The 14,496-nt window shown below is 37.8% G+C and overlaps 2 protein-coding genes across 2 annotated transcripts; one reads left to right on the plus strand and one right to left on the minus strand.

Annotated features, from left to right (window-relative positions):
• Positions 1-2,636: 2,636 nt before the first annotated feature.
• On the minus strand, positions 2,637-5,846 carry LOC134756258 (uncharacterized). Its single transcript, XM_063693084.1, has 2 exons — positions 5,726-5,846; positions 2,637-3,599 (listed from the first exon to the last, which is right to left on the minus strand). The coding sequence occupies exons 1-2, from the start codon at positions 5,734-5,736 to the stop codon at positions 2,723-2,725; spliced, it is 888 nt and encodes a 295-aa protein (XP_063549154.1). The 5' UTR covers positions 5,737-5,846; the 3' UTR covers positions 2,637-2,722.
• Positions 5,847-6,806: 960 nt separating this feature from the next.
• Positions 6,807-11,371, plus strand: LOC134755607 (GPI mannosyltransferase 4). The gene is made up of 3 exons (XM_063692096.1): positions 6,807-7,062; positions 7,212-8,151; positions 10,012-11,371. Exons 1-3 carry the CDS (start codon positions 6,897-6,899, stop codon positions 10,874-10,876), a joined length of 1,971 nt encoding a protein of 656 aa, XP_063548166.1. The 5' UTR covers positions 6,807-6,896; the 3' UTR covers positions 10,877-11,371.
• Positions 11,372-14,496: the final 3,125 nt, after the last annotated feature.

Here is a 14,496-nt window from a genome sequence, read left to right on the forward strand (position 1 = left end):
AAAAAAAGTTTGCCGACCCCTGGCCTAGTTCAAAATTGGGATCAAGCAGACCACTAAACGCCAACATTCCCAGCATCTGATGATGCCTCGTAGTGGCGAAACAAAGTGTCGAGTTTTGTACTTGTGGTGGTGATTTATTTTATATTGTTTATTTCGCGATGGGATGGTGGGAATATTTATTGCATACAAAAAATACGTAAGTATGTATAACGGGCTGGCATTGACTGACTAGCTGGTCATTATATTTTTAGGGTTCCGTACCCAAGGGGTAAAAACGGTACCCTATTACTAAGACTCCGCTGTCCGTCTGTCAGCTGCGTCTGTCATAACAACAAATACTAAAAAAGTACGGAACCCTCGGTGTGCGAGTCCGACTCGCACTTGGCCGGTTATTTATAAAGGTAATGTAATGACTTATTGAGACTAGATTAGTAAAGTTCGTTTATTATAAAAATGTTTCCAGTGCTACTCTAATAATAATAATCATTAATCAAGTATCTATAATATTCATACATAAACTTATGTGGAATTGTGGATGCATGAATGACGTCCGTGGCCAAACAAGCGCAAACTTTGTAACTTGGTCCCTAATTCTCAAACGAGTTCACATAAAAGTACAAATAAATTATATAGACTTAGTAATTAGGTAGATCTAAACAAAACTATAATTATTAATTAATAACATTATTAACATTTCTTATAATATCAGAGGTATTATTATAGCAACTCTCTATCCAAAATTAAGATAAACAAAAAGATAAAGATACTTATAGACTGCTGTAATTTTTTTTTGTTTTTTTTTTATTTGTGCCATTTTCGCAAAAGGTTACTTGTCCGTTGTCAATAGGGTAACACTGCCATAGATATACAATGGGAAATCACCTTTACAAACTATATATATATATATATATATGTGTTACCTTTTGCTTGAAAACGTCACATATCTATATTAATTATGTATAGTTAATGACTTAATTGTGTATGTTAATTATTATGGATAATGTTACTAAGAAAGACATGTTTGTCAAGAGTTGAATGAAAAAATTAATTAGTTATTTTCAGCTTTGGCCACTTTCTTGCTCATTTTCACATCATACAGGCCTTGTACAGTGTTGTCTGTAAATGAGAGGAGACGGCGGGAATAAACCAATAGCATTGATGTAATGCATCAGAGCGGAGAAGATATATGGATTACAACCAAAGATAGATATAACTCCGTAATAGATGGATACAGTCTAAGGAAAAAAACGTGTCTCGAAAATCACGAAAATTTGATTCTCGATCAGATGGCGCCACTACCTTTGGCCTACTCTCGTATAGAGGGCGCTGACGGTTTCGTTTGTTATTTAACAATTTTAACGCATATCAGTTAAAGAACATGGGTCGAAATCATATAAAAATAATTAATGCAAATAATAAAAAAAAACATTTATCCATATTTATACATTTTATTGTATTTTTATAAATCTTAATTTTTAGTTTTAAAGTGTGTCGATAGATGGCAGTGAATTTACTGTGGTATGACAGTACCGCTCTATCCTATTATATCCTCTTTGATTACAACCAATGGTTTTGGGCGATTCCCACACGTCTCTCGTCTCCACCTCAGCGAAAGGCACCTTAGCTCGCTTGTTTCTATCTTATGGCTCCTGTACACCATGGCCCAGTGTAGGCCAGTCCAAGGGACGCATTTATTCATTAGAGGGAGTAAATAATATTGCTATCTCATTCCACCGCATAGCTGCGTCCCTTAGACTGGCCTACGCTGGGCCATGGTGTACAGGAGCCATTAGGATGGTATTCCATCTGTCCAATATCTTGGTCCAATGTGTATTTGCGTCTCACCTTTTGCTTAATGAGAGAGTGAGACGCAATGCACATTGGAGAGGTGGTATACCATCCTTTACTTCAGCCTGAGAATGTTGCTATAGAAAAAATGGGCCGGTACAAACCTGTCCTGTTCATTTGGATAATATTAACTGCTATTATACTTTAAATTAATTTAATTGTTATAAGATCACAATCATAAATTTAGATAAAATGCACAAAACAAACAAATATTTAGATGTACATATTTATAGGGTTGGTCTCAGGTTGCTCTGAACGCATACATTTACATTTATAATAAAACGAAAAAGATTACACAAATACATCACATACTATCTTCATTATGAATAGAGAAAATTATGATTATTTTTGAATTTTGGATTTAGACTGAATCTTTAATTCTTTAATGGTCCAGATAATACAAAACCCTCAATTCAAGCCTCATCCTCATTGCCACCTTATAGTCTTACAAATTCAACTTAAGAAAAAATACAAAAAGGTGACGTTGGATGGTCATTCTTTTCCTTATAATTATCTTCTTGTGCATGTCTTGTGCCCTATCAAGGGTTAAATGGTGAGCACCATTTATAATGTGAAATATTACTTTTCTATTCTTCTTACACAGAGTCTGGCTAATGAAAGTTGAACCTGAAAAAACGAGGCAATTTCAAAAAATCTGTAGTAGGCGGCTCTTTGATTACAACGATTGCATAACTTTTTATAATTTTAATATTCTAGAAATCATAAAAATTATGCAATCCTTGTAATCAAAGAGCCGCCTGCTACAGACTTTTTGAAATTACCGCGTTTTTTCAGGCTCAACTTTCATTAGCCAGAGTCTAGAATGTAACCACAGACTACATATGTAACGAAACATTAAGAAACTTAGTCAAGACTATTCTATATCTTCAGATTTTTTATCTTTAACCTTGAATTGGTAGGCACCATCCAGAACATCATCTGGAATTCTGAACACAAGAGCTCTCATTAGTTGAGGCAGGTTGTTTTGACAGGCAAATTCAATAAGAGCATCAAAGTTCTCTGGCTTCAGTGATGTGATCAGTTGAGTGATGCAATCTGTCTCAAGTTTTTCCATCATGTAGCGAGTAGCAATGATCAGCAATGGCTCAAGTCCCTCATTGGGCAGTGTGCCTAAATACATGTATTGCTTTAAGTCCTGAAGCGTCTGCAAAGTGGTTCCGTCTAACTTCATACTATTTTCTTCTGTTTCCTTCCATGACTTCCTTAGCATTGCTTTAAATGTATAACTGTGGACAACCAGCACAGCTTTGTGCACCGCTACAGTTTGTACGGTATCTGTATCGGATGTTGTAAGTTGAAAGTCAGTAAACTCTGTATCTTCATAAAGTTGATTATTGACATATGAAGTCAATGATGATACAGCATGCGCAGTAATATTTAGAACTATAGTATATGTGTAACCATACTTGCCATTAAAAGTAAAATATGCGTTAGTTCGTATTGTTGGTTCTAATATAATTTCTACCCATTCGCCAGGACAAGATATCTCCTTAACATATTTATCGAAAGTTATTTTTATAGTAACTACTAAATTCTTCGCTTTTTCATTCTTCTTCATTCCTATACGAAGTTGAAGTTCATTTGAAGTATTTGGCCGAAATGTTCCAAGAATTGAAGCTAAACCATCAACATCAATAGCTTCAGTGGTCACTTCGCTATTGTCGTCTGACGACCTAATTACTGATAATATTAATTTCAAAGCTGGGCCACGCTGTTCTGTCCTTACATCCCTGTAAACAAATTAATTTGATAAATTAAAATAATTCCGTATTCCATTACTTTTATAAAATAAAAGAGACTACATTATCCTGTATATCATTATCCAGTTCATTGTTGGTTTAAGTGTTATCAGATTTATCATTGATTTTAGCCAAAGAGGATATAATAAGATAGAGCGGTACTGACATAGTAAATTTTGTAACCCCAGTAAATTCACTGCCATCTATAGACACACCTTAAAACTAAAAATGAAGATTTATAAAAATACGATAAAATGTAGTTAAATATGGATAATTGTTTTTTTTTTATTTGCATTAATTATTTTTATGATTTTGACCCATGTTCTTTCACTGATATGCGTTAAAATTGTTAAATAACAAACGAAACCGTCAACGCCATCTATACGACAGTAGGCCAAAGCTAGTAGCGCCCTCTGAACGAGAATCAAATTTTCTTGATTTTCGAGGCACGTTTTTTCCTTAGACTGTATCCATCTATTACGGAGTTATATCTATCTTTGTTTTAGGCTTTGGCGATTTTACCTCATTGTATGTACCTATACATATAATTTATATGTCTACATACAACAATAAGATTCTGCCCACGCCACAGGCCAAAATTTCCATTATAGACCGTCTATTGGGGGGGGGGGGGGGATATATCCGTGGTTAAAGTTTGTATGGAATGGAACCACTATGAAATAAAGGAGTAATGTCATATCATATCGTTTATTGCATACATGTGTTACAATAGGTCTTTTTTGTAGTTTAGGTTACAACATGCACCCGTCAGGGCATAGCAACACAGGTACTTACACACTACTTAATCCTATATTTAACATAGGTATACCTAATAGTGAAACATGCAAATTCATAGCAGACGTCAACTTTTATACCACACCACCATCCTCAAGGTCACCAAAATGTCATGGTCACCCAAAACCGAATCACATCACCCCACTATCCACATGATCTTGTCTGTCCTACCCCTGGAGAGCAATTGCGAAATCGAAGGGGAGGCCCGTCACGCGAGAATGGAAGGGCTGCTCTTCCGCAGCGCCAGAGCCACCCAGATCCAGAATCCTCCCTCACCCCCTACTGCCTAAGCCCCCGAAGCTATTACATTGCTCTTTTATTTCATAGTAATTCCATACAAATTAAACCATGGATATGTCCTTAACCATGGGGTTCTGCAGGGTGGGGGTTGTACAGGGGGTAGCCCCTAGCAGGGACCGGACAACCCTTTCCGCGATAAAACCCTTTCAATGGGCGACACTTAAACACAGCTAACACATTGAAAGACTTTCCCTTTTTAACTGCAAGCCAATTCATACCCCTACCTTTGACTAACCCTTACCGAAAAGCTAACCAAAAATAAGGCTAGCCCTTAATAAGGGTTACCCTTATCTTTAAGCGCTTTTTATAAAGGTTTCCCTTTGCGTGAAAGAGACAGGATTAGTATATATCTACGGTAGTGTACGAAAAGGAAAGAAAATACGTGCCTAGTCAAAGAACGCCGCCGTCGCCGCCGACGATCGCTCGGATTCGAAGTAATGTGTGCTTTATGAACAAGGTAGACGACTTAAATTAGCACGCTTATATGCTAAAAGGGAAGCCCTTTATAAGGCTAACCCTTATAAGCAATTTGCAAGGTGTTGGTGAGCGGATGATAAGGGTTTTGTAAGGGTATTTGGGCTACCGATTACTCAAATGCGGTAGCTTTATATAAGGGTTTTAAAAGCAAAACAAAGGGTTTCGTCTGGCAAAGGGTATGGTGAGTTAAGCCTTATGCAATACCCTTATATATAAAACCCCGATAAGGGATAGCGGGCCTACCCCATAACCCCACCTAAATTGCCTGCAATTTATAATGTAATCTGTATTATGAAATAAATGAATCTAAATCTAAATCAACAGTCCATAATTGAATTTTTTACCCGAAATATCATTCTATATTTACCTACCAAAGGTATTTCGGTCAAGGAAAACATCGTGAAGAGAACCAGGCTAGTCACAATAAGACCTTGGTTTCCAGTCTGGTTGGAAGGCCAGATGGTACCTAGTCGCTTTCGCATAACTAATTAATGACAGATACATAAATGTATTAGTTTAATTTAAAATTTAATTAAACTACTTACAATTGAACCATTTTTAGGGATTAGTATCCGCTCAGGTTACAGCAATACAATAACAATACCTACGTGATGTGTTATGATAAAATTAATAAAAGAACTTAAAGAACAAAACTATATACTATCGCGATTGCACTGCAGCTATACTATAAAAAACTTCAAATTAAATGTTTTAATCAAAACAAATCGTGTCATGTCGCCGCCGGGTAATCCCCATGTGTAAAGTGTGGTCTGTCTACGCAGGATAAAGGCTGCGTAAGACACCATCGCACCGCACCAAGGTCATTGTGAGACGCACACATAAGTAAGAGCGAGAAAGAGATATTGCTTTCTCGCTCTTACTTATGTGTGCGTCTCACAATGACCTTGGTGCGGTGCGATGGTGTGTTATGGCCATAAGGAATGTATTATAAATTCAATATACGCGATATAATCAGTTTTCAGAAGGGCCCTCCACACTCATCCGCGAATCACGGCGCGAAGCCGCGAACGCGAGTGTGGAGGGCCCTATAGTTTTATTTCATGAGTAACTATCGCGGTAACCGATGCCAATATTACATACTATACTTGGTCAAGCAAATCCTGTCAGTAGAAAAAAGCGGACAATTAAAAAATGTAGGCGCGAAGGCATATCGACCCATAGAAATTTTGAATTTCGCGCCTTTTATACTGACAAGATTTGCTTGACCAACTATGAAATGAATTTACGGTGGGGAATAAAAAAAAAGAATGTGACAAGGAGGAAAGGACTCCACACTCGTGCGCGAATCGCAGCGCGAAGCCGCGAATGGAGTAGTTCCTTAATCAGCGAAATCGACTCCACACTCGCGTTCGTCGCTTCGCGCCGCGTAGTCTGGACCGAGCTAAACAATAATAGATATAGTTGGTCAAACCAAACTAATTGGCAGTAAATAAGAACAAAAAAAACTATACTCGTCCTTTTCTTGATGAATGGATTCATGATGAATGGCTAATCCAAAGACAAGCGTCAAAAATGTCAAAATCAAACCAACTTTGGTGTGGCAACTTTACCAATCAATTGTCAAGTCAATACAAAATACAATATATTGTCAACATGGGGCTTGTTCGCGGTCGTAAATCTCGATTTTAAATCACAAAAAAAAAAAAAAACTATTGTGTTGTGATACTAAATAATTAAATTTTTTCAACGCTCAAAATGTTTCTCAATACTAAAATTTTAAAAGCTATTCCATTTAAAAATCCGGTAAGGTTGCCTCTCACGTACTGGATATTAGTATTTATTCGTTTCGCCCTTACGGTCGCTCCTCAATTAGGATATTTACACCCCGACGAGTTCTTCCAGAATGTTGAGGTCATGGCAGGTAAATAATCATTTTTTTTTGCAATATACATACACGTCCAATGTTATAGCGCATCCTTTCGATTTAAATAACGTTACTTTATCCCCCATTAGAGTTTTTATTATGTAAAGAAATGTTTACTAAATAGATACATTTGTTCATTGTTTCAGGAGATATATTCAACATCGACGTCGCAAAAACTTGGGAGTTCAACCCAAAATTTCCGATCAGAAACATTTTAGTACCAAAAATGATTTTAGCGCCACCACTGCATTTCATTCGCATACTCAATCCTTACAGTAAATATTATTTGGATATAAACTTACGAACACCTTACTATTTACTCATTATCCCACGTCTGTTTGTTTGTTTATTATCGTTTGTTAATGATTACAGTCTATATAGAATATGTGTTTTATATGGTCAAAATTTTAGAAATCGACTGGTTATATTTGCAAGTTCATATATTGTACTTGTTTATTGTTGTAGAAGCTTTTCAAACACTTTTGAAATGGCATTTTTTTCTATTCTACTTCTTTTGGTAGCTGAATGTATGTTGAAATCTGATAAAGTAATATATCATGATGAGTTTTTAAGAGAAAAATATGATAAGGCATCGACTCCAGTTGAGAAAGTTAAACTGTTTAAGCTGAAAATGCATTTACCGGAGCATTCCTTGAATCATGTGTTTATTCTAGCCACTCTGGTGGTTATAGGAATATTTAACCGTCCAACATTTGTAGGGTTTGCATTTCCGCCTATATTCTTCTGGCTGCATCGTGGCTTGGGGTCTAAAGTTGTTGGTTTCAAAGACTTTCATGTTCGTATATTCATGTTTATCCTTTGTGGGGTACCGTCGGCTTTCCTTCTCATACTGGTGGACTCTGGTTACTATGGTTACTTGACGATGGCTGATGTTGAGTTGATGAAGTGGTCATGGGATAACTGGGTGGTGACGCCGCTGAACTTCCTGCGGTACAACTTGGACATGAAGAACCTGACGCAACATGGGTTGCATCCTCGCTGGTTGCACCTGGCAGTCAACGTGCCACTGCTGTTTAGTGTGCTGGCGGGGATGGCTTTCGTCACACTGTCAACAAACACATACAGGTGAGATAGATGTACTCTTTTTTAGGGTTCCGTACCCAAAGGGTAAAAACGGGACCTACTAAGACTCCGCTGTCTGTTCGTCTGTCTGTCTGTCCGTCCGTCTGTCACCAGGCTGTATCTCATGAACCGTGATAGCTGGACAGTTGAAATTTTCACAGATGATGTAAGAATAAAATAAATATTTAAGTGGGGCTCCCATACAGCAAACGTGATTTTTTTGCCGTTTTTTGCGTAATGGTACGGAACCCTTTGTGCGCGAGTGCGACTCGCACTTGGCCGGTCTTTTTTTATACTTTATGCTTTAATTTCTTGATTACTTTTATTAAAATGCTGCGCTGTGCGGCTGTGTTATAGCACAGGATGTGGGAATAACAGGTAAATGCATTAGTATAATAAATATATTACCTGGCATTTTTAGAACATTGCGGCCAAGTTGGATTTAGTTAATGGCAAAAAGAAGAAATTAACAAATTTTCGTATTTCTTTATTCTAAAAATGTGCATTACTAAGTAACACACAAGTAAGTAAGTTACAGGTATAGGACCATCAAAAGCCAACATTCAATAACCAAGAATATTCACTACACTGGGAATATTTTACAACAATGGGATTAAATTGTTTCCACAGTTCGCACAATTATGACCAAACGTGTACTGGGTAATACAGAGTTACAGTACAATAGTACAATGGTTGATTGATAGAATGCCTGAGTCTGCTTGGTAAAAACCATGTATGTCGTAACAAAATAGGTGTATTCCCATTTGTCCCATTCGGGCACAGATTGGAACAGATGCATCATTCATTTCATATTATGCGTATCATTCCCATACGTCCCCGTCTCGTATGGTGGAGGTAACGTGGGGCTGAGGCAAATGAGAATACACCAGAAAATAACGCTTTCGACATTTAAATACTTAACAGATTTTTAACCTTTTTGACGCCGTGTCAAACACAAAAGCTATCGGTCGGACGCCACGTTCACGAAGTGTCAAAACTGAAATTGAACTTTATGCACATGCACGTAGGTCTATGTTGCTCTGTGGTCTGTGACGGATTAATTAGTCTTTGGCGTTGGACCTGCGGGGCCGATATATCCGTCATTGGCGTCCAAAAGGTTAAAGGTTTGGCAGCGCGCCTGTAATTCCTCAAGTCTACGGTGATCACTTTACCTTCAGATGGGCTGTTAGGGCTGTATGCTTTTGTTTGCTACCTACGTAGTATAAAAAAATAGAATATTATATTTTTTCCACATTTGTATGAACTAAGCTTAAGGCTTGCCTTGTGGTAAGCGAGAACAGTTACCAACTTTTGCATATACGTTAGATTAGACAGTTTAGATTCTCTAAATCCTAGACTAGATTATATGCAAATGAATTTTTCACGATTATCATAACACATCACACATAGTACCCATAGTGGCGGTCCGAGCAATGTTTTTATGTGATTTTCACCCCGACGTTACGACCGCCTGCCGCCCAAATGGTAAAATTTGGCGCTTTTTGTTATTTTCAACGCCCCTACCATGGCGCCCGGTGCCGTCGCCCCACCATAGGGTCTGACGCAGTGGTGGGCAAAGTACGACCCGCTGGCCAGACCCGGCAGAGGATTTTATTCAGCCCGCCGCCAGTCCTTTGAAAAAATGTGTATATGGCCAGCGATATAATAAAAATGCCATTTTGCTGTAAATCTGGCCCTCTGAAATTTCTTTAAGTTTTGGCCCCTTATGAAGAAAGTTTGCCCACCACTGGCTGACTTCTGATTACACAACTAAACTTCGAAATAAATACCGCCCATTAGTACCGTACCGTACACCGTACTTAAAAAGCATTGCTAACGTAACTATTAACATTATTCTTCCAGGTTCATCTGTGGGCACTACAGGAAACTGCCCAGGATACAAAGCATCACTGGCTTGATGTTGTTCTCCCTGGTGATCCCTGTGGCGCTGCTTTCCCTCTTCCCTCACCAGGAGGCTCGCTTCATCATCCCCGCACTAGTACCCCTCGTCTACCTCTACGGGAACAGGCTACATCCAAACGAATCCGACCTACCCAATCACAGGAAACTTAAAAAAATACTCCTTTATACTTGGTTCATACTAAATGCCAGCCTCACTCTTTTTTACGGCTTTTTACACCAAGGCAGTATCTATTCCTTCGCTAACACGCTACACAGAGAAATCAAAGGCACGTACGGTACACACACATACGTAATAAGCACGCATAGTTACAGCATACCCTCGTATTTGCTACAATTAGAGAGTACGACGAAAGTGTACAAAGATAGACACACTGGACACAAATATAGGCTCACTCCAACGACCTTTCTATACAAATATGGTTCTATGCCTATGGACGAACTCTTTACGAAAGTAGACGACGTTCTTACAAACGCCGAAATGCTTTTACATGAATATAAGAAGCAATACAGATTCTACGTGGCCACGCCTTGCTCTTTAGAGCTAGAAGTAGAAGAGGCAGCCAAGAAATATTATTACTTTAAGTTGGTGGACGACTTTAGGTATTATCCCCATTTTTGTACGGAAGCGGTCCCTAAGTTCCCAAGTCGCCACGACCAATTCTGCGTGGAAAGAAATCTCTTAAAGAATGAATCTCGAGCTGTAGATCTGAATATGTTCCAGAGAATCTCTTGTTATTTTAAAAAGTTTTGTCTTAAGATTTATAGAGTTAAAACAGTTGGTAAATATGATAAGATTGATAAGTAATGTTATTTATAAGTATATTCTTTTTTCTTTGTCAATAATTTGAGAGGTTATTATATTAGATAGGTAGGTCATATAAGATACATCACATAAACAAAAAAATACTGTAAAATTCTACTTGTTTAGACTACTTTTGTATGTTTAAATGGCATTATTATTGATTTAATATATATATAGTAATCTTCACCACACATTCAGTGTCGACCACACTTTTAACTAAGAATTTTTAAACCTTATTACAAAGATATAAGATCTATAGATGGTTAAAAAGAGTGTCGTGTAGGGGTACTGTTAGTACATATTGTACGCTTAATTAATGTCATTAACGGGTCTAATGCGATTAAATTTCATTATTTTACCTTTTTTCCGATGAAATTTAATCGCGTTAGACTCGTTAATGATATCAATTATGTGTACACAACGCGTGAGTTTAAAGTGTGTACGCTTACTTTATTCGTACTTATTGAAGATTCATTGTGTTCAAGGCCGTCTTAGGCCCCATACGCACGAGAGCTTAAAAAGCGTTGCGTGTGTGACGCACCCATAAGTAAGAGCGAGAACGAGATATCGCTTTCTCGCTCTTACTTATGGTTGCGTCACACACGCAACGCTTTTTAAGCTCTCGTGCGAATGGGGCCTTAAACTATGCTGGGGCCTATGTGCCCTAGCACATAAGAACTTGGGGTTCTTTTGGAAAGTAAAGAAAGCGAATTAAACTAACATTTTTCTACTATGATCTTCTAGTCTTCTAGAGTTCGAAATATCGGGAGCTCACAAATAATACAAAAGGTAATCACGGTCTATATCCCGGTCAATATAAGTCTATGATCTTCTATTTATTATGGGTAATCAAATATACTGTTACTGTCTGTCCTTCGGGGCCCTGGGCACGGGCCTCGTGTGCCTTATTGGTAAAGACGGTATAGATGTGTGTTGACAACTTGGGGACAAATGCACATCTCTCGAGGTCAACGGTCAACACAATTTGTCTCGGGAGCGATTTTACGAAAATGCGTTCATTCTTGGTTGTTATAATGGATACATCACACATGATTTTTTGTCAAATTCTTAGAAATAGTGTATGTTTGTATTGTAGTGACAATTATTTAACCAAAGCTTTAATTATTTTATTCCGAATACTCAATCTTATTCTCTTATTTTTAGAAATTAGTTTTTAGTCATAAAAACCATGATGTAATGAAGTTTTAAACTTGGACACATGGACAACTCTTGTATGGACAGTACACTGTATGTATGTCAGTATTATATTTTGAAATTTTCCTCAATTCTGTATAAAAAATTAAAAATGTATGGAATTTCACTGTGTGAGAGCAATGGACTGCTTTGCTATCAAATAAACGCTGTTTGCAAGTAATGACCTTAATTTATTTTAATTTAAGTAGTAAGGTCCATGTCTCCTTATGGCGCAATCACAATGCTGCGAACCGCATGAAAAAAATGCAATGTCGTTTGCCTGGCTACCTCATAAGTACCTGACGGCCATAAGGTCACGGTGCGGTGCGGTAGTGTGCTATGGCTATAAAGGCCGTTACACACCATCGCACCGCACCGCGACCTTGGAGCAGTTCTAGGAATAGGTAGTACTGGCGTGAACTTCCACACTATCGCACCGAACCGTCAAAACGGTGCGATCCTACCTTACAGACTTCCTCACACGTGCGCCAGTGTTGCCAAGTGTCCCATATTTCCATGTTTTTCATTTTTTGTTTATGGAAATATGGGACACTTGGCAACACTGGCGCACGTGTGCACGCACGCTTAAGATTCGGCGACCACCGAAGACCTGCGCAAACCGGCGAAGCGCAGCGCAGATCATCGAGGATTTCCTCCGCGCAGCGCACACCGACGAGGGAAAATCCTCCGCCATAGTCCATACCTCGAGTGCCCGCCGTGGTATCCTCTAACGTCATGAATCTAGTATAACTGGATCGGTCATGAGGGGTGGGGGAAAATGACCGAACGGGATAGTCTTATGTATCTTTCAGTAGGAGTAGCAGAGAAAGCGCTGTTATTGTTTGTCCTTGTCATAGTTTCACTTTTCCACCGCTGCCACAACCGAGGTTGTGGCAAACAAATAAGTACGTGACATGTCATGTTTGTTCGTTGCTTGTTTAATTATCGTTGTTTTGTATGAAATTGTGCTTTCTCTTATGAAATATAGTGATGGTTAGCGTTTTGAATGCTTGAACTTTGATAAAATACTGGTGAATTGTTCTGTAATCGGCTGTAATAGCCGCTCTGAGCAAAAATATGAGATCATAACCTTTCACACATAAGTACGGTATTTTACACCTTCCTCTTAACGCAATATGAGAGAATAACATCGTAAAATTACGTTACACTCAAAGCAATGTAGAATCAAACGATTTCAATAAAAATATCACAATTATTTACGAAAATTAACAAAACATTATTTGTAAAATTATCCGCCCAAATTACGTAGGTAGGTAGGAATCTGAGTTCAGCCATTTTTAAACTTCTTCTTAATTTAGCTGCATAACAATCATGTTAGGGATACCAGATGAAAATGTCATAATTTTATGGGTAATTTTGACCTCGAAGTTTTTTCGTACTTCTAATTCCAAAAAATAAATAAACAAATGTTGTGAAGATTAAATGTGGTGTACATTAATTGGTGTGATTGCGATTTGTGATTTCTTTAAATTAAAACCCATAATACATTTTATTTTACGTTTTATTTACCAAACATGTTTAGTTGTGTACCACCTGCGCGAATAATAAGAGGTATTCCATTGTTCATACGCCTAAAAAGAACGGCCCATTGACATTTTATTTAACAATTTTTTAATACCGTCAAACAAGCTAACTTTGCCTCCAGGGTAATCGCCCCAACGTGATATCAAATATTGGGGTAATTTCTACCAATATGGTATCCCCACGTTTATGACGTCATCTATGTCTATCCCTTACGGGCGCACGCGTATAGCTGGTCTATTCAATGCTAGGTCTATGTCTAACGTGCTCCTCGATTGCCGTTGCCGCGGAGTATAAATCCTCCGTGATGCTCTGAGGTTGGATTCGGAGCATTCAAATTAATACCTTAGTGTAATTGAAATAGGGAAGAATATACATTGATCAATTTAAAGTGATCTGCGCTGTACTCCGGCGGTTTGCGCAGGCCTACAGATGTAGTGCACAATTGTTTTCCATCGTATTTTCATAATCATTTATTTCTTGAATGCGGTACAATAAAGATGTAATAAAACAATTTCTGATCAGCACATCCTGCCTGAATAGGCAAAGAAATATCAAGTACCTATAACTATGACTAGATTCTTATAACCTATCATGCAGCATGCAAAAATAATAGAATTCCGACTTTATCTACATTATACTCAATTTAATAAATATGCGGCATATAGTCTAAAAAATCTTTCACAGAGTAAAAAGCATTTTGTACCAAAAAGTCCAACAAATATTTCCTAAATAGAGGCATATCGGATATATTATACTACTCTTTGCATATCGGATTCTCTTATTAAATTGGGTACCTTGTTATACAATTTGGGTGCCATGCCATAAACACTTTTTGCACGCAAGGCTGTTTTTGATTGCTGATATGAGATTTTGTGTCCCTGTCG

The sequence above is a fragment of the Cydia strobilella genome, chromosome 3, assembly GCF_947568885.1.
Source record: "Cydia strobilella chromosome 3, ilCydStro3.1, whole genome shotgun sequence".
Classification (NCBI taxonomy): domain Eukaryota; kingdom Metazoa; phylum Arthropoda; class Insecta; order Lepidoptera; family Tortricidae; genus Cydia; species Cydia strobilella.

Coding starts and splice junctions, on each gene's coding strand:
- LOC134755607 (XM_063692096.1), top strand. CDS start 6,897: ATGTTTCTCAATACTAAAATTTTAAAAGCTATTCCATTTAAAAATCCG. Junction 7,063..7,211: donor GAATGTTGAGGTCATGGCAG/GTAAATAATCAT, acceptor TCATTGTTTCAG/GAGATATATTCAACATCGAC. Junction 8,152..10,011: donor CTGTCAACAAACACATACAG/GTGAGATAGATG, acceptor TTATTCTTCCAG/GTTCATCTGTGGGCACTACA.